Here is a 23975-nt window from a genome sequence, read left to right as displayed (position 1 = left end):
TAGCATCTCCCAAGCAGGCACGAAGTCTTGCTAAACGTGGTCTTATTGTAAAATGTCATATGTGTTTTATAGTATTTTGCACACAGAATTCCTGTGCAGGCATGTACTATGGAGGACAGAGAATGAACTTCAATCCAATATTGCAGCCAGCATGCAGCCAGCGGGTAAGGAAAGGGTAAATCAAACACCCGAAAACCCCGCCTCTATGGCTGAAAATTGTTCCCTCCAAATTCAGGTGACAGAGTCCCTTTAAGTAAGAGGCACCACTAACCAAACAACTCCATGAAGACCAAGGAGAATTCAAAACAAGTCAGGAACAAAGTTGTTGAGTAGTACGAGTCAGGTTTGGGTTATATATACGCGTATATAAAAAAAAATCCCAATCTCTGATCTTCCCCCCGGAGCACCATCAAATCCATTATCATAAAATGAAAAAAAACATGGTTCCACAACAAATCTGCCAAGAAAAGGCCCGCCACCAAAACTCTCAGCCTGGGCAAGGAGGACATTATTAAGAGAAGCAGCACAGAGGCCAAAGGTAACCCTGAAGGAGCGGCAGAGTTCCCAAGCAGAGACTGGAGTATCTGTCCATACGACCACAATAAGCCGTACTCTCCATAGAGGTGGCCTTTATGCAAGAGTGGGCAGAAAAAAAGCTTTTACACACACAAATTGTAAGGCTCGTTTTGAGTTTGCCTAAAGACATGTGGGAGACTCCCCAAATGTATGGAGGACCAAAATTCAACTTTTTGGCCATCAAGTTAAATGCTATGTCTGTTGCCAAAACAACACAGCTTGTCACCACTAGATCACTATCCCCACAGTGAAGCATGGTGGTGGCAGCATCATGCTGTGGGGATGTATTTCTGCAGCAGAGACAGGGGAAATGGTCAGAGTAGAAGGGAAAATGGATGGTGCAGGGATATTCTTGAGCAAAACCTGTTTGTCCTTCAGTGATTTGAGACTGTGATGGAGGTTCACCTTCCAACTACAATGACCCAAAGCATACTGCTAAAGCAACATTTAAGTGGTTTAAGGGGAAGCGTGTAAATGTTTTGGAGTGGCCTAGTCAAAGCCCAGACCTTTAATCCAATTGAAAATCTGTGGTTGTGGTCAGACTTGAAGATTGTTGTTCACCAGAAAAAAAACATTTAACTTGAAGGAGCTGGAGCAGTTTGGCCTTTAGGAATGGGGAAAAATCCCAGTGGTAAGATGTGGAAAGCTCATAGAGACTTATCCAAAGCAACTAGCAGCTGTAATTGCCATGAAAGGAGGCTCTACAACGTACTGTAAAAAAAAAATGTCCGAATTGGATTTTTTTTTCAATTCTACTTACTGTATTTTTCGGACTACAAGACGCACTTTTTTGGGGGGTGCGTCTAATAGTCGCAATGCACGCTTACCGTGGCGGCAGAGGTCCGGTGGCAGAGGTGCAGCGGCAAAGGTGGCGCAGTAAGCGGGGTCCCTTTCTCCGGTGAGGTGATGCAGCAGCCCGGTATGCAGCAGAGCCGGGTGAATCCTGTTGTTATCGGTGGGCGCGGCCATTTTCCTGAGGCCGCGCGTGCGCAGATGAAGCGCTCTGCTTCCCGGGGCTTCAGGAAAATGGCCGCGGGAGGCTGCGCGTGCGCAGATGGAGATCTCGGCGGCCATTTTCCTGAAGCCCCGGGAAGCAGAGCGCTCCATCTGCGCACGTGCGGCCTCAGTAAGATGGCCGCGCCCACCGATAACAGGATTCACCTGGCTCTGCTGCATACCGGGCTGCTGCATCACCATACCGGGGAAAGGGACCCCGCTTACTGCGCCTCCTCTGCCATCGAACCTCTGCCGCTGCACCTCTGCCACCGGACCTCTGCCGCCACTGTAAGCCTGCATTGCCTGCACGGTAAGCCTGGGACCCCTCTCACGCCATACCTCTCACTGCACCTCCTGATCCCAGCACCTCCTGATCCCAGCACCTCCTGATCCCAGCACCTTCTCATCCCAGCACCTCCTGATCCCAGCACCTCCTGATCCCAGCACCTCCTGATCCCAGCACCTCCTGATCCCAGCACCTTCTCATCCCCGCACCTCCTGATCCCAGAACCTCCTGATCCCAGCACCTTCTCATCCCAGCAGCTTCTCATCCCAGCACCTCCTGATCCCAGCACCTCCTGATCCCAGCACCTTCTCATCCCAGCACCTCCTGATCCCAGCACCTTCTCATCCCAGCACCTTCTCATCCCAGCACCTCCTCATCCCAGCATCACCCCACCTCTGCCGACACTTTGCCTCCTGTGACCCTGCTCTGCCACCGCCAGCCCTCAGGTAAGATACTGTAAATTCGGACAATAAGACGGACCCCCATCTTATAAAAAATCTTTTTTTCTGCAATTTTCACCCCAAATTTGGGGTGCGTCTTATGGTCCGGTGCGTCTTATAGTCCGAAAAATACGGTAATTTGCCTAAAATACAAATTAAATGTGTCATCTTTAACTTTAGCTTTTTCAGAAATAATTTCACCTTGCCTAACTGTTCACAGGAACAGTAATTTTGACCAGGGGTGCCCAAACTTTTACATGCCACTGTATATAGCAGAAATGATTTACTTTGTCAGTGCAAGTCAGAGGCATTTCTGACATAAGCCAAAAGGCTAACAAATAATGCGCTGTGACTGATAGAGGGATTATTTATGAAGCCATGTGTTGCAATTTTACTTTGATCTTCTGATGAAGATCTGGGTACAAGGCCGAAAACGTTCAACTTCATTATGATTGCAACAATAAAATAAACTATCTCACCGTTCATCAGTTTGAGTGCCAAGTCTTTGTCAGTGCAATTGTACTTAGTATTGCATGTTCGGGCCTGAGATGGCGGTTTCTTTTGGTCACTCTGAGATGATGCAATACTGATGGCTCAATAAACTACTAAAATAAAGTTAAGCATTATTTTAATTTCAGCACTCTAAAGTTAATTAAGTTTAACTGTTTCTAACTCTAAACCAATTTGGCTGTAGACCAGTGTAATGATTAATTTGGCGCAAATTATTCTCGTACATTTTATGCATAGTAGTATACTGTCCAGTATGGGATAAGAGCCTGAGATCAATGTGTCAAATGTCACACATCAATTCGTTCACAGAATTGCAGCTTTTTATGTATGTTGGTTGGTGCACTACCAACACTACTGAAGAGTAAGACCAATGTGTCAAATGTGGCACGTTAATGTAGAATTTGGCCCAAATTGTAACATATTATGCATGTTTGTTTTTGTTTGTTTTTTGTAAGACAGCCGACTAGTCTAGAATATGCAATGTTTTTGTAACGTTTCTGTAAAAATGCAATCCTAACTATAGCGTACTTCACTTCAAAAGGTTATTCTCGCTTGTTGTCAAGTTTGAGCGTAACTACTAAACAATTTTCTAAAAAATGTTATAAATCAATGATAAATTTGTAGTGCTGTGGAAAACAATTTGTAAGACCTTATTTCAGCGGCCACATTGGTGCTCCTTGGCAGCCGGATCAGAGGAGTCTGAACATCATGATGCCGGGGCAGAGAAGTTCACAGCGTTCTGGTCTGGCTGCTATGGAGCACAATATTTGCTGCTGGACCAGGATCCTGCAAATTGTTTTGCTCAACTCTACAAAGATGGCTTAGGCATTTACAACAATGAAATATTGCTAGTTGAGCATAAAATTTTAGTACAAACGAGATGATAAATGTTCCCCTGTGTAACATTGTGGCAGAGAACCGTGTAAGTGTTTCGTGTTGGTCCACCATTATGGCTTTTACCCCCTTAACTGCTGATACGCATTAAAACCCGCCGCTGCTGAGGGGACTATCACAGTGATCAAAATCTTAATAATTTGTAAATCATTGCTGTGTCATCCCCTTAGATTATTTTTTTTTTTATTTTTTATAACTTTTATTAATTTCAATATTTGCTATTAGGGTTGGGCTTATGGTTTTTCAAAAGTAAAAAGAAAAATTATGATATGACAACTAGTGTTGAGTGCAAGTGCTCCTCGGGTACGCATCAAGTATCGCGAGTGCTCAGGTGACACCCTCAAATCCCCCACCCTGTATGTTTAATTGTTAGACACCCAGAAAACATGCAGGGATTGTCTGCCATACACAGGCAATCCCTGCATGTTTTTTTGTGTCGAACAGCTTGCGGGCAGGGACTCGATCGATCATGTCATTCAAGCACCCGCTATGCTCTATTCATACCCAAGCACCCTAGGGAAACTCAAGTAGCGAGCGCTTGCACTCAACACTAATGACGACATATTCAATATGATTACCTAGTGTTCTCAATTTCTGTGTAGTACTTTTGTGTTCAAAATCCTCACTTTACCCCTAGATAAAATCCTTGAGGGGTGTAGTTTCCCAAATGGGGTCATTTGTGGGGGGATTCTGGTGTTTAGGCGCCCTAGAGGCCCTACAAATGTGACATATCGACCACAATCTAGTTCAGCCAATTTGTGTTCCAAAATTCAAATGGTGCTCCATCCTTTCCAAGCCCTGACATTTGTCCAAACAGAACTTTTTGACTACATGTGGAGTATCGCTGCACTTGTAAGAAAGTGGGTAACAAACTGCGGGGTCCACTTTTTAGTGTTACCTCTATGAGAAATTGCTGCTAAATGTTTAATCCCTCTAACATCCTAACAAAATAAAATAAAGTATGAAACTTGATGCAGATAGAAAGGAGACATACGGGAGATGTTTTTAAATTACTTTTTATAACTGGTTTAAGGCTATAAAGATTCAGAGTTTGAAAATTGCGATTTATATTTTTTTCTACATTTTCCCCCAAATTGCGATATTTTCACAAATAAACGCAAGTCATATTGAACAAATGTTATCACTATCATGAAGTACAATACGTTATGAAAAGGCAACCACAAAATCATTATGATACGTTGAAGCGTTCCATAGTTGTTGCCTGACAAAATGACACTGGTAAGATTTCAAAAATTTTGCCTGGTCTTTCAGATCAAAATTAGCTTGATCAATAAGCACCGGGGTCCCCCTATATTTTATAGCCAGAAAGGCTACGAAGACAGCTGCGGGCTGATATTCATAGCCTAGAGAGGGGCCATGGATATTGGCCCCCCCACCTGGCTAGAAATACCAGTCCGCAGCCGCCCCGATTAGCGGTGGGATATGGGGTAAAAAGGGGTTAATCTCACCTTGCTATTGTAAGGCGACATTAAGCCGGGTTAATAATGGAAAGGCGTCAATAAGACGCCTATCCATTATTAATCCTAGAGTAGTGAAAGTTAAAAACAAAATAGACACAGCCAGAAAAAAGTATTTTAATATTCTTAATTTAGCCATACTTACCATACTTCACCACCTGCAAAAAACGTAAAATAATAAACTGTATACTCCCTGTCCGACGCAGTCCAATTAATAACGAGTGTCCCACGACGATCTCCCCATAGAACAGTGACATCGGGTGATGTCACTGCTCTATAGGACCTCCAGTAACACACTGACAGAAGACAATGGCTCCTGCAGTGCCTCACTGAGAGGTTACTGTAGTTCACTGGTCTCACTTTGTGCCGTTGCTGCGTGGGAGCTTTCTCACACAGCAGTGCCAAAAGTGAGACTAGGGACTATTTTTTACAGTGGCGGAGGAATACAGTGCGGAAGGATACCTCCGTCCCGTCATTGTATTCCTGGAGCCCCTAGAGAGCGGTCGCATCAGCTGATGTATGTTTGTGTTTTTTTTTGTTTTTTTTTTACATTCAACACACTACTACTATTGTCCCTTCATTGGCTAATGTCAATCATTGTCATTGTAGCAGGCATAGCCCAATGGGACTGGTAGTCCCATCGGACGATGTCTGCACACACACACAAAGACCCCCGAGAGGCCCGCACAGACCCCCGACAGGCTCACACAGACCCCCGGAAAACTACTGCAGATCCGCAGTGTCAAAAACGCCGCGGCTCCGCGGTAAAAAACCACAACGTATGAACATGGCCTTATCGTGCCTGATCACAGTCATGCCAGTAGTTAAAATGCCTACTAGCCTTTCAGGATGTGCCCACACTTCACAGGCTCTTCATTGGGTGGTTCATGTGTCAATCACAAGCATTGTGCAAAAAAAAAAAAAAACACTCATCCGATTTCCAATCACATTCAAAGATCGGAATCAGGATTCGGAATTCCGATCATAGTGAAAATCGGTATAATTCCGATTTTACATGATCGGATCGAGCAACCCTAGTCTCTGCTTTTAGTGGAGATGAATCTGTGCTGCACTTTATGTACATGCTCAGTGTTGAAGCAGTGCTGGGGAGTCGGGGACATTGAGGAGTCAGAGGTTTGGCTAACCGACTACGCAGGGTTATATTTTTGGTCCCGAATGTTTGTTGTAGATAATTGGGGTTTACAGTTGGATTAATCTGTTCTGCAGTAGATGATGCCTGCTGATAAGAGGCTCAGATCGAATGCTTAATGTGGTCTATGAGCAGAATACTAATGGGGAAAGCCATCAATAACCTTGATCTTGCCATTCTGAGCGTGGGTAAATACCTTTTATATTTTGCTTTGTTCTGATCTAAACATGAATGGCAAGTGCATAAAATAAGAAAGTTTGCTTTTAGGGGTTGTCCAGTCCAAATCAATAAGTCTGCAGTCACTCTGTGTGACTTCAGATTTATGATTCTCCCCCAGCACATGCACTGTGTGTTGCGGGGATTCACCGGTTCTGAGTCGCGACCTGAGCGTATGTATGAGTTATACATACTTCAGCTAGTGGCCGCGGCCTCGCTTCCATACACTTTTATGGATCAAGGCCACGCTCTCTAGTTGTCCACGCCCACTGGACAGCCACGTCACTAGATGGGGTGAGGTCCAACTCAGTACAAGCATTAAGGCCAATACCACTAGGTGGCTTCTGCCTGGGAGTATGTTTAAGGCATACATAGTAACTTACCTTCTGGGCCCCACTCAGAAACCGGCGAGTCCCTCAGTGCACAGTGCGTGCGCAGGGGGATTCAGAAGTCTGCAGTCACACATAGTGACTGCAGACTTATCGATTTGGACAGGGCAACCCCTGTATTACACCAACAGCAATTAATTCATATGAATTAAAATGCTAATTACCGTACTTGAGAATGCAGTTACAGAGGGAAAATTTGAAAGTGTCATTGGCGTTTGCTTTTAAAGACATGAATGCCCAAATGTTCAGTTCAGGGGTTGATCTTACTGACATATTTCTTTTAAAGAAGCACTCCCATGAAGTTTTTTTATTTTTATTAGACCTGTATATGTGCATGTGGTGTGTTACTATACTCACCTACCACCATCTTCTCTGGGATCCAGTGCCGTTCTGCTCCTCTATCCAATGTAAGTCTACGGAGCTTCGTTGTGAGCACACTGTGACCCGGAGTGTCTGTAAAGCGGTAAGGTCACTCAGAAGAGGAGAGATTGGCACTGGATCCTGGAGAAAGCGGCAGTAGGTACGTTTATTAATATACACTACATTATATGCACATAAACACAGATTTATTTTAAAAAAAAAATTCATGGGAGGGCCTCTTTAAATTCTATGTCAGTAGGTTTGCCAATGTACTTTTTTTCCCCAGTCATGTACTATTCTATACCATCTCTGGCAGATGACTTGTAAAGGATTTTTTTGCTATAGACAAACCTTCATATATGGCTAACTTAGATTGCTTGACTATTCTAGAGGGGAATCCTCTGCTCAGCCCCCTTTCTGACCAGGACAATAAATGCAGCACTCCCCTGGAGGAGCTTGGTTCTGTTTGATTTTAATGGTTGTAATGCTTCATTGTCCCTGCACTGTCACTGCAGTGGAAAGGAAACCTGACTAGCCACGTTCCCTACAGTTAACAGCTAGCTATTGGGGAATCTGGGCAGTGAAGCCACAGAGATCGTTTTTAGGCCTTTTCACATGGGCAGAAAATAATCTGAATGCTCATTCCCACTCATTGGCCGGTGTACACAAGTTGACCAACCAGCAAAATGCATATTTGTGGTTTACTGGATTGTTTGTGGGCCAACATATCGTGGCTTTTGCCAGGTTATTTCTGTATGTAAACTTAGGATGTGCACTGGTAATATGCATACTGTATGGAGACAGAAAGATCGTTATTTTTCTGGCCCCATGCAGTTTATATCAGCCTGTGTGAAATAGCTTTTAAAGGGATTGTCCACTACTTGGACAGCCTCTTCTAGATCTAAATGTTTGGCTCTGATAAAATAAAAAAACCTATATTCACCTCCCATGCTATTGCCCGTTCCATCATTGTCAGGACTCGCGGTCCCGGGGCTCTTGTGTGGTTGTTGTGACATGTGACCCCGGCGCCCAATCAGTTCTGGCGTCACTGTCCCCACCTACCTTTGGACAAATCGAACATGATGAGGAAGTCCAGGCTGAATCTGCTCTCTCACTACTTCATGTTCAATTCGACAGGAGACGGGGACAGTGACGCCAGCTTTGAATGGGCGCAGGGTCACGTGACACAATAACAGCATGGGAGCGACACCAGCTCTGATTGTAAAAATAAGGATGAATGACCTCGGGGAGATCAAAACATCCAACACCGTGGAGACACCATCACGTGTTTCTAAACGCATTCATCCTTATGTTTATAGTCCTTTTATTAGGCACTGCTCCTAATAGCCAGTTTCCTACTCCACACTGATGTGGGGAAAACGCCCCGAAACAGCTGTCTGTGGATGGATACCATGTTTTGGCATAGGTGGTTTTCCTTTTTGGATGCTGCCCTTCCTGTGGTTGTTCCTTCCCGGTGAAAGACCTGGCTATTTATTGCTTGCGTTGATAAACACGTGATGGTGTCTCCGTGGCTTTTATACATGCACCATCTCTGATTGGGCGCAGTGTCACGTGTCACAAGGAGCCCCTGGGGAGAATGAGTGCCGACATCGTGGGAACGGCGCCAGCACAGGAGGTGAGTATAGGCTTTTTTATTTTATCAGGGCCAAGCGAGCGCAGTGATTGGGCGCAGTGTCACAAGGAGCCCCTGGGGAGAATGAGTGCCGACATCGTGGGAACGGCGCCAGCACAGGAGGTGAGTATAGGCTTTTTTATTTTATCAGGGCCAAGCGAGCGCAGTGATTGGGCGCAGTGTCACAAGGAGCCCCTGGGGAGAATGAGTGCCGACATCGTGGGAACGGCGCCAGCACAGGAGGTGAGTATAGGCTTTTTTATTTTATCAGGGCCAAGCGAGGGGTATGAGAAGAAGTTATCTTGGTGGACAACTTCTTTTAAGACCTTCAGTCGACTGGTTACACTGTATTTTCAATCATCGCATGTGGGGCAACAATTTGTCTGTGTAAATGTATCTTCTATAATTGGCGGCTCTTCATTCGAATAAGGGCTGTGCAGAATGGACAAAAGCAGCATAAAAGTGTACGAGCTAGGGATTTTTGGCAGCTAACTGCCTTTCAGGGGCTACAGTAAGGACTCGCTGCTGTTCAGGAGCCTCAAAGTACATGGCACAGCTTATTTTTAATATGTAATTGTAGTGCTCAAAACTGACTTAAACTAAATTAGGGGTAGATTATACCTGCACAGCGGTGCCATCCTGCAGGCTTTCTACACTGCAATGTCTACTACATGTTGGTTAAGCACTGCCAACACAGTAATGGTGAGGCTCCAGTCTGGCACCTGAATGTTTCACTGAACTCTAGAGACTTGTTTAGTAAGGAATTGGAGATCTCATGAGCCATGTGTGGCTCCACTATGGTTAAATATCTAGTGTGAGTCAATGACCGAAATTTACCCTGTGCCAAGCATTTATAAGATCCCAATTGTCAGGGTTGCTAGAAAGTGGCCCGACAACACATAAAGAACCCCATAAGAATGAGAATAATCTGTAAAATTCTGAAACTGTCCCATTTTTTTCACATGCTGTTACTTCTTTTGATCTTTGGGTTTCTGTAGGTAAACCAGTGGCTGTTACAAGCAATAGAGGTAGTGGTAAAATCTCTTCCCGGGAAGGAGCCAACCCTCAACTAGAATTCCAGTACTATCAGAAAAAGTTCATGAGAGACAAAACAGGTAAAGCAACTGTTATTTTCCACTTAGTGATGCATAAAATAGATGAAGGAAATCTAAATGTTATACTTTTAACTGTGTGCATCAAAAAATGTTGCTGTTATTTTGTCACAGTTCACTTACCTTGTGTTCGCTTTTCATGCCTCTTTTAATGCAAATAAGGATCATTTGGGTCTACATAACTTTAATGTGAGCATGTCAAGACGGATAGTGCTATTAAGCTGCAGATATAGGGTTCATATGTAAGCTAACGGGATTAGGAAGGTGCTCATCCGCTGTAGTGAAAGTACAGCACCCAGGAGAAAATTAACTTTCTCTATCGCTTCATTTGGGGACACAGAAACCATGGGTGTATGCTGCTGACACTATGCACAAAAAAGTTAGCTCCTCCTCTGCAGTGAACACCCCACCGACTGGCATTCTGGAAATCAGTTTAGCTTAGTGTCAGTAGGAGGTGGACACGGGTCTTTCATTAGACCCATATCTACGTCAATGTGCGTCATTTTCTTTCAGGTCTTCCGGAGGGATACATTGTGAACGGTCGCAACTGTAATCCCTCAAACAGACTATGAGTACGGCGCGTACTGCCACCCCGTATCCTCATAGATCTGACAGCAGGACCAAGACCCCTAACACAGAAGCGTGTTTAGGAGACCCAGACCGGTCCTAGCTCCGTCTCCCACCCACTTGCCCACCAGAGCCTGTCGGCTTGAGGAGGCGAGGACATCCTTCAACAGCTCTGAGGATACATGGGTTATTCTGGACATCGTACATATATTCCCTGGATTATGAGGTACCTCTCTCTCCCCCCCCCCCCCACCCCAAGGATTCTTCCTCCAAGATTATCTGACGACGTTGGATGATGGAGGTGAGTATTCCCTTTAGTTCCTTTTCCCGGCCAAGCTTCTATTTTGGCTTTCTCCAGGCAGGACTGGATGCGGGTCTTGCCCTTAGTTCCCTAAAGGGTCAGGTTTCAGCGCTTTCCATCCTCTTCCAGAAGGCGTTATCATCCCGACCGCAGGTTAAGACCTTCCTCCAGGGAGTAGCGCATGCAGCTCCTCCATACCAGGCTCCCGTGGATCCATGGGCTCTCAATCTGGTCCTGGAGGTCATGAAGAGTTTCCTCTTTAAGCCTCTCAGGGAGGTTTCCCTGTCTTTTCTGTCTTTTGAAGGTGGCCTTTCTTGTGACCATCACCTCCATCTGGCGCGTTTCGGAGTTGGCGGCCCTTTATTGTCGACCTCCTTTCCTGGTTATTCACCAGGATAAGGTGGTCCTGAGGCAGTCTTCCTTCCCAAGATAGTATCCGCATTCCACCTGAATGAGGACATCGTTCTACCTTCTTTTTGTCCTGCTCCGACTCATCCTATGGAACGTTCTTTGAACAAGCTAGACCTCGTCAGAGCAGTGAGGGTCTACCTGGCTACAACGGCTTCTTTTTGGAAGACGGACTCTCTTTTCATCATTCCGGATGGCATGCGTAGAGGCCTGCCAGCTTCCAAGGCAACTATTGCTCGCTGGATCAGAACGGCAATTTTGGAGGCTTACCGGGTCAAGAACAGAGTGCCCCCTCCTGGGGTTAAGGCTCACTCTACCCGGGCAGTCGGCGCCTCCTGAGCGGTGCACCACAGGGCTTCTGTTCTACAGCTTTGCAAAGCAGCAACCTGGTCTTCCATCCACACGTTCGCCAAATTTTACAAGGTCCATACCTACGCTTCGGCAGACGCCAGCTTAGGCAGAAGAATCTTGCAGGCGGCAGTGGTGAGTTCTCCGACCTTATGGAAGTCTGCTTTTTCCTCCCCAGGTTTGAGACGTCCCATGGTTTCTGTGTCCCCCAATGAAGCGATGGAGAAAACAGGATTTTTGCTTGCTTACCGTAAAATCTATTTCTCCAAGCCTTAATTGGGGGACACAGCACCCTCCTATGTTGATGTATTCCTTTGTTTTCTGTGTTCTATGATTGGTTTTCTACGTTCTATGTTTACAGTTCAGATTTCTGTGGTTTTCTTTCAACTTTATTGCTTTTTCCTACTGCTTGCTCACTAACTGATTTTCAGAATGCCAGTCGGTGGGGTGTTCACTGCAGAGGAGGAGCTAACTTTTTTGTGCATAGTGGCAGCAGCATACACCCATGGTTTTTGTGTCCCCCAATGAAGGCTCCGAGAAACAGATTTTACGGTAAGCAACAAAAAATCCTGTTTTATTTCTTTCCGGGAGCCGCCAGCTATCAGTCATGCAGGTGAGCGCAGAGCAATTTGTCACCGCTCACAGCACTGAGAGAAGCGAATGTAAGCACACCACGTCACGGACTGACAGCCGGCTCTACAGTGCTTCGGAGCATACTTACAACCGCTGCTCTCAGTGCTGTGAGCGATGACTGTAATTCCTCTGGCACGCCTGCATGTCTGAAAACTGTCAGCTCCTGGGAAGAATAAAGTTAATTTTCTCCTGGGTGCCCCACTTTCAGTATGGCGGCCGGGGACCTTCCTAACACTATTTACCTGCAGATAACTCTATATCTGCATATAATAGTGCTATCCAATCTGACATGTTTCTTTGTAGACACTCCTACACCCCCAAACCATTTATATGTCTATGTAGCTTTTTAAAAGATAATCAAGTTGATCTTTTTATGACACCACAGCAATATGGTCCTAAAGGTTAATTGACAGGTCCTTGGCTCCTATACATGGCAGGGAATACAGTGCGAGACTGAACAGCTCTAAGTGCATTGTTACACCCAATGCACTTCCAGACACATTTATTCAGAACTTCAGAATGTGATTTCTTTCTTCTAGCGCTGTTCTTTGGGATCATAAAGAGATCAGCTTTGTTATCCTTTAAATTGCTACATAGTCATATAATGGAATATGAATGGTTTGGGGCATTTTTTTAAATTTAGAAATAAGTATTTATGTTTGTATGTATTTGCATTATCAGACCTATATCAGATGGTTTTAGAAAATAATAAAACATTACTAAGTCTTCTTTTTCTGGTCTTGTGAAATTCCATGTTACATTGTGCTTTGGAATTGTTGGATTCTCAGTCTACATGTAAATATATCAGTGTAAGCTATTTTTCCCCCTCTCTATTCCATGTTTAGATGAAACTTCACTGGACAATCCGAATTCTGCACAAGAAAATGGACACAATGTGGATTTCTCTTTATGGGATCATCCAGATCTTGCAAAGAAAAATGGCCTGGATATAGATATCTCACAGCTCTCATTAGCTGAAATTGCATCATGTAGTTATGAGGCGAGGTAGGAAACCACAAGATCTCATTTTTTGCATAGAGACTTCAATAATATCCATCCGTTCATCTCTATACCTATCTATCTAATTACGCATATTTCTTAACCGCTAGACTTTTCATGCATTTCTCCTCATTATCCTCCAGGCAGGCTGGTGTGAAGAATGGAATGATGTTTGGTAAAGCAAAGCAATTGTGCCCTGACCTTCAAGTTGTTACTTATGATTTTGAGGCATATAAGGAAGTTGCCATGACTTTGTATAAAACGCTGGCAAGGTAAGTTGTTTTTTTTTTATTGTTTTGCAAAGTATGAATGCTTGTGATAGATTGATACAATCAGCCAGAGCTGATTTGGCTGCTACTCCACTCACACTCCTCCTTACTTCACCTGTGCAGTGAAGGGAATGAAGGGGCTTCTGGGGGGTTAATAAGGTCCCAGCCTTTGGGCCATCGTGAGCAGTTTTCTATGTCACGTGAATAGCTAGTAAATGTCCATTGAACCTATCAATATACTGCTTATTCTTTGGTTTTCCCATCATTTATGATAATGTTTGTCCTTTTTTGTGCCTTTACTCCAGCTATACCCATGACATTGAAGCTGTAAGCTGTGATGAAGCCTTGGTGGATATTACAGAAGTCCTTATCGAGACCAAGCTCAATCCAGATGAAGTTGCTAGTGCGATTCGAGCTGAAATTAAAGAGAAGACTTTGTGTGCCGCATCTGTTGGAATGAGTTAGTATTCACTTTATTCTGTATCTGTTCTTGACATGACCTGTTCTTTGCCCAAGTCTAATAAACCTACACTAAGCCCCATCATCCTATTAGCTTCAGCATTGCGCTCAGGCCCTTTTATTTTTGTTTTATAGCCCTTTCTCTAAAATCTTCAAGGTGTATGTATCATTCCAGGTCCTTTTTCAAAACGTCTTTTGTGGTGTTAAGTAATCATGGTATTCTAATAAAGAAAGTAGCGCAGATCTACAATAAAAAGTAATTTTGGTAAGCGGCATAAATACATCTTAAAAACAGTGCTCTAAAGTGGCCAATTTAAAGCGGGTCTGTCAGCTCCAAAATCTAGAAGTCCACACAGGTCCTTCTTGGAGACCAAGCACTAATAGGAGCCATACCTTTAGTTTAAGAATTGTTTCGGAGAAAATATTCTTTTGGTTCATATGCAAACGAGGTGCTCAAATCATTGTGGGTGGGGCCACAGACTCCAGAGAACCCATCCAACAACAGTTTTGCTGGCTATCCCTACTGCAGCTTCATTGCTTGACAGCTAATCTATGAGAGGAAGGATGCTTATGACCTCACAGTCCCATCCATGGTACTATCAGCCCTATATTTGCATTGAATATAAGAATGATTTATCCAAAACTATCCAGTGGATTTTTAACCAAAGGATATGGCTCCTATTAGGACCTGTGCTAGCTTACATATGAATTCTGAAGCTGACAAAGATAGTAAGTAATTCCCTTATCACAGGACGTGAGCATTACTGATCACTGCGACCCTCAGCGATCCTGAGAATGAGGCTCTGAAACTTGGGAAGCAATCTTTGCAGAGCCCCATCTTGATTGGACTGGGGGTGCACAAGCTTAATCTCCATTCCATTCATAGTCTACGAGAGTGCAAGAGAAAGCACTCCCCTAATTCTGGCAAATCTAGATGGTGCCACAATGCAGTTGCAGATTTTTCAACATTTTCATGATTGTATCGCTGTACCTGAGGTTCTCATGTCTTTTGCTTTCACTTTGTATTATTGTGCTGTAAATAGTATGACTTTTCACAATTCTGTTAAATATTTTTGTATGTTGTTCTGTAATGTCTTAGGAATGTAAATCTTAATAATGTTATTATTTTCTTCCCTTTTTAGGCTCCAATATCCTTTTGGCTAGAATGGCAACCAGGAAAGCGAAACCAGACGGACAATATCATTTAAAACCCGAGGATGTTGATGATTTTATTAGAGGCCAACAAGTTAGTACATTACCAGGTATTTCTGTCTTACAAAATTACAAGTCAGTACCTACTGCCCTGTGTTAAATATTTATTTTAAAATTACTATTTATTAATATGTATTTTAAGGGACGGTAGTGCAAACCAGAAAACTCATACACTCATTTACTCAGAATAAATGAGATTTGCAATATTTTATGAAACTATGTGAAAATGTCATTGTTATGTGAGAAACTGGTTTTATTATAGATCTAAAACTATATTTTCATTGTCTGTATTTTCTAGGAGTTGGTAGATCCATGGAATATAAATTGTCATCTTTATATGTAAAAACCTGTGGCGATCTACAAAATCTTTCAATGTCAAAACTCCAGAAAGAGTTTGGGCCAAAAACAGGCCAGATGTTGTACAGATTCTGCCGAGGGTTAGATGATCGGCCGATTAGAAAAGAGAAAGAGAGAAAATCTGTATCAGCTGAAATCAACTATGGTATCCGGTTTACAAAGGTATTGTCTTATGTTAACATCCTTGGATGTTGTTCTTGAGGGTATGAGTCTTAAAAAGGTGCTCCATTTTGACCATTAATGGTATATCAACCATAGGTGCTATAACTGTCCTGAAATGGGGCCATATTGCTCTTATTCAAGAATGAAGTAGTGAGGGGGGGGGGATTTGCTATGGCAGCATGAGGCAGCTTGGCTAAGGAGCTCCGTTCTACCTTTTTGCTGTTTTCCATGCCTAATCACCTACAGTGATATCTGGGAAAAGAAAAGTCGCAAACTTTGATCATTCACTTCCGAGTCTACGCTTTGGTGAGTCATCATGCAACAAAGAAAGATACATTTCTTCCTCGATGTCTGACCTACTTTGATCATTCAGTAATGGCACCACTGGTTCCTTACGTAGCCCACGCAAGAGTGCATCCTCAAAGAGGTTGAACACCACTGATCACAAAGATGAGTGTTGCAACAAGTTGCTCATCTACTTCTGTCTCATCGGCCTTCTGTATTCGACTCCAATCATTTCTGGATTATAGCACACTCTGCAGTATGTTGTTATATCACATTAATATAGTGGCATAGCGTCCACACAGGCCGTCGCCTATTATCCATCCTGAACTACAGCTTCTACAAGACCTAATTCATATGCTTTCAGCCAGACAGGATTCCTAGATTGCAATCCTATCATTGGCAGGCCCTGGACTCGTTCAGGAAGGAGAATAATATTCTTTCCTCCCAAACATCTGCTATGGATGTCACTTCAAGCTCTCTTTTATAAATTGTGTGCTGTGCTATCTTTGGAGAATGAAGCAGAACAGTATAGACTTGCTTATAGATGATCAAGAAAACAAGGGGCATAAAAATAAAATCTGCACAAAAGGTATACTTGAGCAATAAGACCTGACACATATACCGTATATACTCGAGTATAAGCCGAGATTTTCAGCCCATTTTTTTGGGCTGAAAGTCCCCCTCTCGGCTTATACTCGAGTCATATACCCGGGTGTCAGCAGGGGAGGGGGAGCGGGGGCTGTGTAATCATACTTACCTGCTCCCAGCGCGGTCCCTGCAGTCCCTGGCTTCTCCGGCGCTGCAGATTCTTCCTGCACTGAGCGGTCACATGGCACCGCTCATTACAGAAATGAATAGGCAGCTCCACCCCCATAGGGGAGGAGCCGCATATTCATTGCTGTAAATGATCGGTGCCATGTGACCGCTCAATTACAGGAAGAATCTGCAGCGCCGGAGAAGCCAGGGACTGCAGGGACCGCGCTGCAGCAGGTAAGGGGAGCGCAGCGCTATAATTACCTGCTCCTCGCTCCGGCTCCGTCTGCAGCGTCCTCTAGCAATGACGCTCAGGTTAGAGGGCGCTGTGACGTAGTCAGTGCGCGCCCTCTGCTGAGCGTCAGTGCTGGAGACGGAGCCGCAGAGGAGCAGGTAATTATTGAAAGCGCCGGCGTCCTGAGAAGAGAGGTGAGTATGTGATTTTTTTTATTTTTTTTTTATGGCAGCACCAGCAGCATTCTAAGGAGCACCTATGGGGCCATAAAGGTGCAGAGCATATAAGGGGCACAGCATTATAAGGAGCACCTATGGGGCCATAAAGGTGCAGAGCATATAAGGGGCACAGCATTCTAAGGAGCACCTATGGGGCCATAAAGGTGCAGAGCATATATGGGGCACAGCATTATAAGGAGCACCTATGGGGCCATAAAGGTGCAGAGCATATATGGGGCACAGCATTATAAGGAGCACCTATGGGGCCATAAAGGTGCAGAGCATATATGGGGCACAGCATTATAAGGAGCACCTATGGGGCCATAAAGGTGCAGAGCATATAAGGGGCACAGCATTATAAGGAGCACCTATGGGGCCATAAAGGTGCAGAGCATATAAGGGGCACAGCATTATAAGGAACACCTATGGGGCCATAAAGGTGCAGAGCATATAAGGGGCACAGCATTCTAAGGAGCACCTATGGGGCCATAAAGGTGCAGAGCATATATGGGGCACAGCATTATAAGGAGCACCTATGGGGCCATAATCAAAGGTGCAGAGCATATATGGCACAGCATTATAAGGAGCATCTATGGGGCCATAAAGGTGCAGAGCATATATGGGGCACAGCATTATAAGGAGCACCTATGGGGCCATAAAGGTGCAGAGCATATATGGGGCACAGCATTATAAGGAGCACCTATGGGGCCATAATCAAAGGTGCAGAGCATATATGGCACAGCATTATAAGGAGCATCTATGGGGCCATAATCAAAGGTGCAGAGCATATATGGCACAGCATTATAAGGAGCATCTATGGGGCCATAATCAACGGTGCAGAGCATTCTATATAGCACAGTTGTATATGGAGCATCTATGGGGCAATAATGAACGGTATGGAGCATCTATTTTTATTTTTGAAATTCACCGGTAAATGCTGCATTTTCTACCCTAGGCTTATACTCGAGTCAATAAGTTTTCCCAGTTTTTTGTGGCAAAATTAGGGGGGTCGGCTTATACTCGGGTCGGCTTATACTCGAGTATATACGGTAGTTATCATTATCTTTAGAAGATATTGGAGGTTTCCTATATTATTGACAGGGTGCATCCTTTTAACCCAGAGATGTGTTGTGTATGCTCCATTACTATATCTGACCCTGTATTTGAGATGTCTTGGACTGCGGGATCCCTTGTCCCTGAAGGTGTAGAGATGAAAGTGTTCCCTGATGGCTGCAGTCGTATCCTCTCTTTACTAAGATTTGCAAGTGGTGCTGCTTCCTATAGTGAGGACATGCCTTTCACTTTATTGTCCATAAAGATGGCTCGTCCTTTCTTATGAAAAATCACGCACATCTGGCTGAACAACTAATCTTTCTTGGCATAGAGCTTTGTCAACCCCTAATTGTTCGTTAATTGTCCAGTGCTGCTACTGCAGAAAGTTAAAAGTCGAAACTGGAATCCTGAGGAGCATACGGTACAAAGTTCAAGTACAATCAATCTACATCGCTCTCACAGTCTGTTCCAGATTTCCCTTCTCCATTGGATCCTTCTCAAAAGATTCCATCAGAACCTTAAATGATTGTCATATGAGTTCTTTGAGTCTGAGTCTAGTAGTGTTTCCATTTGGCATCTTGACCAAAGACGTTATTTGGGGTTTTACACTTATACATTATTGTTCTGGGTGGGCATTTAGTGATGCCATATTTCCTGTCAAATTGGCTCTAGTCACATGAGCAGACTTAGGAAATAACCAAATTGCTGAAGGTATTCGGAGATTTGGAGAGTTGCATAAACGTACAACAGCTGATGACCTTAAAATTTCTCTAACACAAAAAAAGAGATGCTCTACTTTACTCAGTTAAGCAAAAGCTACTCTTTCTAAATATTAAGAAAAAAACACAAAAATTGAGCTTGGTTTAAGTTAGTATACATATCTTCCCAGTCAGGGTCACCTTGTCGACGGTGGGATGGATTTTATTATATTCTATTTCAAGAACAGTATTACTAAGAACCCTGTGTTCTTTCAATGCACTTTTGCTTTTTACTTATCTAGTCGCAGCAGGGTCTATGTTTATTCTGCTTCTTGTAGGTTTTGTATTTTTGCAACTATCATGGTCATTATTATGAAAACAGTAATAAGAGTGGTGGCTCCCTGGCTAAAGCACTTTGTGTCCAGTGAGCTCAGCCGTATGTCCACCTCTAGATTTGGTCAATTTCAAATGCACAAATTTCTTCTGCTAGATATTGCTGAGACTTTTAAAACCTTTCTCCTCACTATATTGGAAAGATTCTTCTAATCCCATAACCCAGTGAGCAGATTTCCATTTACTTATCAAAAAAATATTTTTTTATTAAGGCCTATCGGACCTTACTGATGTGATCTTCTGAGGCTCTCTGGTCTCCAATTTCGGAGATAGTGCTTTGTGCTGCTATGTAAAACACCAAGTCAAAGAAGACCCCTGGGCCAGATGGTCTTTTGCAGCCTTACTACAAATGTTTGCTGACTTATCCCACACCTTCTTTCTAGTTTTAATACCCTCTTAGGCTACGTTCACATTAGCGTTACGCTAATGTGCGTCGCTGTTGCGTCGGCGACGCAGCGGCGACGCGCCCCTATGTTTAACATAGGGGACGCGTGCGTTGTTTTGGTGGCGTTTTTCGCCACGTGCGTCGTTTCCGACGCTAGCGTCGGACGCAAGAAAACGCTACATGTAGCATTTTCTGTGCGTCCGATTTTCGTCAAAAACGACGCACGCGTCGCAAAACGCGCGCGTTTGCGCGCGTTTTTCCGTGCGTCGCCGACGCAACGGCGACGCGACGCTAATGTGAACGTAGACTTAAACATTCCATATTCCCAATAGATTTTTATGGGCTTATATTTCGGTCATTCATAAAGATGGGAAGGATCCAACTCAGTGTGCCAGTTACATGCCAATATTTCTCCTCAACATGCATGTGAAATATTTGCTAAGATAATTGCAACCAGAATATCTCCTTTTTTATCGGGTGTTGTTAACCTGGATCAGGAAGGCTTCATGGTTATTAGGGAGGCCAAAGATAATGCTATGAAAGCCATTTCTCTTATTTACAGAGTCCGAGTCCAAACAACAACCACTGATGATTCTTTCCATCAATGCCAAAACAGCGGTCAGTGAATTGGGTTTTCTTAGCTGAATCTCTATACTCAGAAGGACTGAGACCTAATATGTTGAAGAGGGATCTCCCTTAGTATAGACTATTGGCTTGTGTCCGGTGAATGGTGTTCTACTGGAGGAGTTTGAGATACATAATGGAAACAGTCAGAGTTGTTCCCACTTTTCACTAATTTTTATTCTCACTTTGGAGCCGTTCCTGAGAGCTTTAGAGCTTTTCAACTTGCACATTTTTGCAGTCATTGCCCATTAGATCTAACTATAATAATAACCTGTTGAAATTGCATGTACGGGAAATTGAATTTTACGGCACACTTTGACCCCCAATTCATTAAAGTGTTTATGCCAGAAATCTGGAGTAAAACAACTTGTAAAGTTACAAAACAACATTTTTGCAACTTTTCTCTTTTTGGTCGCCAGTGTCAGCCAGCTCCGCCAAAATGGAGGGGCTGAAAGGGGGAGTTGTGATGTACCTTACAACACAAGTCTTACTTTAGTCTCCACTTTTAACGAATCTTGTGCTTTTGATTCCAGTATGCCCCCTCATCTAGAATAGCGACTGGTTTTGATGAATGTCTCTCCTATTTACCTCTAAATGGCTGTAATCTGCAGCTCGCTTATTTTCTTACAAAATGCAAAACTGATTTGGGACTTTCGCTAACCAATGAGCATATGTGCTGGTGGAAAATCCCCTGCTTAGTACAGTATGAAGAAAGTGGATGAGATTTTAGGAAATTGCACTTTAGGTTTGAAATCTACAGCATGTTAATTTATGCTGTGGATTTCACAGTTTGCATGATTGCTGTGGAAAGTCTTAAGTAGATTGGCTTTAGTTTTGTGTAAAACAATGGTGTTCTGTCTGATGAAGCTGGTTTACATCTATCAGAATCTATAGTTTTTGTACCATAAATAAACCAATTCATTAGAAAGGGATAATCCTCGGTTGTTGCCAACTTTAGATGGTACCTCTTTTCCTAGGAGATGCATTTATACTTATTAAGCAGTGCTCAGTACTTATAATTTAGTTACCTAGATGTCAAATGTCAGTGGTGGTTTGGATTTGCTTTTTCGACCAGTTTTGGTCTAGTTTTTTCAGACCCAGGTGACATTACATTGGGACATTATTGTGTTTCCGCACAGTGATTGAATATTTCCAACTAATAAAGTGTTCATTCTTAGACCAGTGAAGCAGAAGCCTTTTTGATGAACCTATCAGAAGAAATCCAGCGAAGGCTAGAATCTGTTAAAATGAAGGGCAAGAAACTTACACTGAAGATTATGGTGCGAAAAGTCGGGGCACCCATTGAACCTGCAAAATTTGGTGGTCATGGAATATGTGATAACATTGCAAGGTGAATGTCCTAATTGTATTAAACTTGCATCTTTATTGTGATGTTCTATATCAATAGCTGCTGGCTATTTGCCATTAAAGTATCATAATAATGGCCATTCTGGAGACTGGAGTATAGAATCCGAGAGGGCTCAAATCTTATAATGCAAATACCTCCCCTGAATTGCTTCAACTGATCGTACTGACAGAGATAAGTGAATTTATTTGAGTGGAAGTGAATTCTCAAATATTATGAAAAATCATATTCTACTAAATGCAATTTTTTTGCAGTTCTTTCTGTGCAAATTCAACAATATGGCTTCCACCTGCTGAAGCGTATAGGGCCAGCAACAAGCTTGCCTCACTGCTCCTCTGTGTGCCGCTCCTGTAGCCTGTCGTCCGGTCATTCGGGATTTTTCTTTTTGTCTTCCCCAGTCTTCTATGACTTTCTTGACTCTTGGCCGGGACTTTTGCTTCAACAGGGCCTCCGACATCTCTGCATGTTGTGTTGTTGCAGCAGCACACAGAAGCATTGACTAGGCCTCAGATGATACACATTGTGTTGTGTGCTTTGATCGCAAGCGTGCAGTAAAATCGGAGGCATGGTTGAGCCGCAAGTACTGGCCCAGACTTAAGATGATCTAAGAAGTTGTGGCAGGACAGGTAAACTGTGAGATGAACAGAATAAGGAAAAACATTCAATTTGCAAGTAATAACTTTGATGCAAATAAAATTTCCCTGTAAAATCCACATGATTTGCCATCACTCCTAGTAAACAGCAGTTCCTACACTAGGGCCTTATAGCTTGCTGGTATTCCACACAGAAGTAATTATACAAACGGGCACCAGCTATTTAGCATTCCTTATATAGCAGTGCCCAGAGAGTAGTTACTTCTTCAGGTTTTATTTTGGTACACCGCTCAGGGTGGTTCTCTTCCCTCTTGTTAGTGGCAAGTTGTCTCTGACGGCTTGTCCCTATATAAGCCACAAGAGGCTTCCCTTGATTTTTAAGTTTGTATGTGTTTCTTATAAGGTTTAGGTAGATTTTAATGCCATGGTGAATGAAAATGATCTTATATGCAATTTAACTGCCTTTTCAAGTATTTGCTTCTACTGACGTTTTGTCTTTTGGTTACTCAGGTCAGTGACTCTGGACCAAGCCACAGATAATGCCTCAGTGATTGGCAGAGAAACGTTGAAGATGTTTCAGTCAATGAAACTGAATGTTGCAGATATGAGAGGGGTAGGTCAATTACACCATAGCACCGTATCCCTCCATATCATATATTGTGTGTATGTGATTACTAACATACTAATAATTATATTTATCTGGCAACATGTATAGTATCATATCTAGTTTAGGCTTCAGTTTCCAAGACGATTTATAAATTAGAACTTCTTGTCTTCATAAGGTTGGACTTCAGATGCACCAGTTGGTTCACACACATGTATCGAATGGTAGTTCCTTGTTGTCAAGCTCCAGACTGTTACCGGGAGGGTCCCGTTCACTAATTGATATGTTTCAAGAAAAAAGGAAAAATAAGCCAGCCATGGAAGAAGATGGCAAGAGAGGTAAACACTTTCTGACAGCCATCCGGTCAAAATGTAATGGGTAATAGCTGCACAAAGCAAGATCTTTCTACGACAGAAGGTATTTTCATCCTAAGGACATCCTCAAGGGCAATGGTAGGAGACATTCAAAGTGTTGCTTAACCTCTTCTTGACCAGAGGCATTTTCGTTTTTGCGTAATCATTTCTTAATCCCCTTCTTCCCAGAGCCATAACTTTTTTATTTTATCGTCAATATGGCCATGCGATTGCTTGTTTTTTTTACGGGATGAGTTGTACTTTTGAACGACACCATTGGTTTTAACATATCGTGTACTGGAAAACTGTGAAATCGCAAAAAAAAGTGCTGTCCCACACTTTTTTTTTTTTGGGTTTGGCTTTTTTTTTTACTAGGCTCACTAAATGCTAAAACTGACCTGCCATTATGATTCTCCAGGTCATTACGAGTTCATAGACACCAAACATATCTAGGTTCTTTTTTATCTAAGTAGTGAAAAAAAATTCCAAATTTTGTTAAAAGAAGAAAAAAATTGTGCCATTTTCCGATACCCATAGCATCTTCATTTTTCATGATCTCGAATTGGGTGAGGGCTTATTTTTTGCGTGCTGAGCTGACGTTTTTAATTATACCATTCTGGCTCAGATACGATCTTTTGATCGCCCATTATTGCATTTTAA

The 23975-nt window shown here is 43.2% G+C and overlaps 1 protein-coding gene across 1 annotated transcript in view; it reads left to right on the top strand.

The window, feature by feature from the left end:
- The window catches only part of REV1 (REV1 DNA directed polymerase), a 79884-nt gene that overhangs the window by 39997 nt on the left and 15912 nt on the right, over positions 1–23975 (top strand). Inside the window, exons 8-16 of the mRNA XM_069757525.1 lie at positions 9927–10043; positions 13143–13302; positions 13440–13568; positions 13871–14025; positions 15167–15286; positions 15535–15755; positions 21578–21750; positions 22869–22971; positions 23141–23300. Of these exons, the coding sequence (XP_069613626.1) occupies positions 9927–10043; positions 13143–13302; positions 13440–13568; positions 13871–14025; positions 15167–15286; positions 15535–15755; positions 21578–21750; positions 22869–22971; positions 23141–23300 (1338 nt within the window). The remainder of the gene's footprint in view (positions 1–9926; positions 10044–13142; positions 13303–13439; positions 13569–13870; positions 14026–15166; positions 15287–15534; positions 15756–21577; positions 21751–22868; positions 22972–23140; positions 23301–23975) is intronic.

This window comes from Ranitomeya imitator, chromosome 3 (genome assembly GCF_032444005.1).
Source record: "Ranitomeya imitator isolate aRanImi1 chromosome 3, aRanImi1.pri, whole genome shotgun sequence".
NCBI lineage: Eukaryota > Metazoa > Chordata > Amphibia > Anura > Dendrobatidae > Ranitomeya > Ranitomeya imitator.
This window is presented reverse-complemented; position numbering and strand designations above follow the sequence as displayed.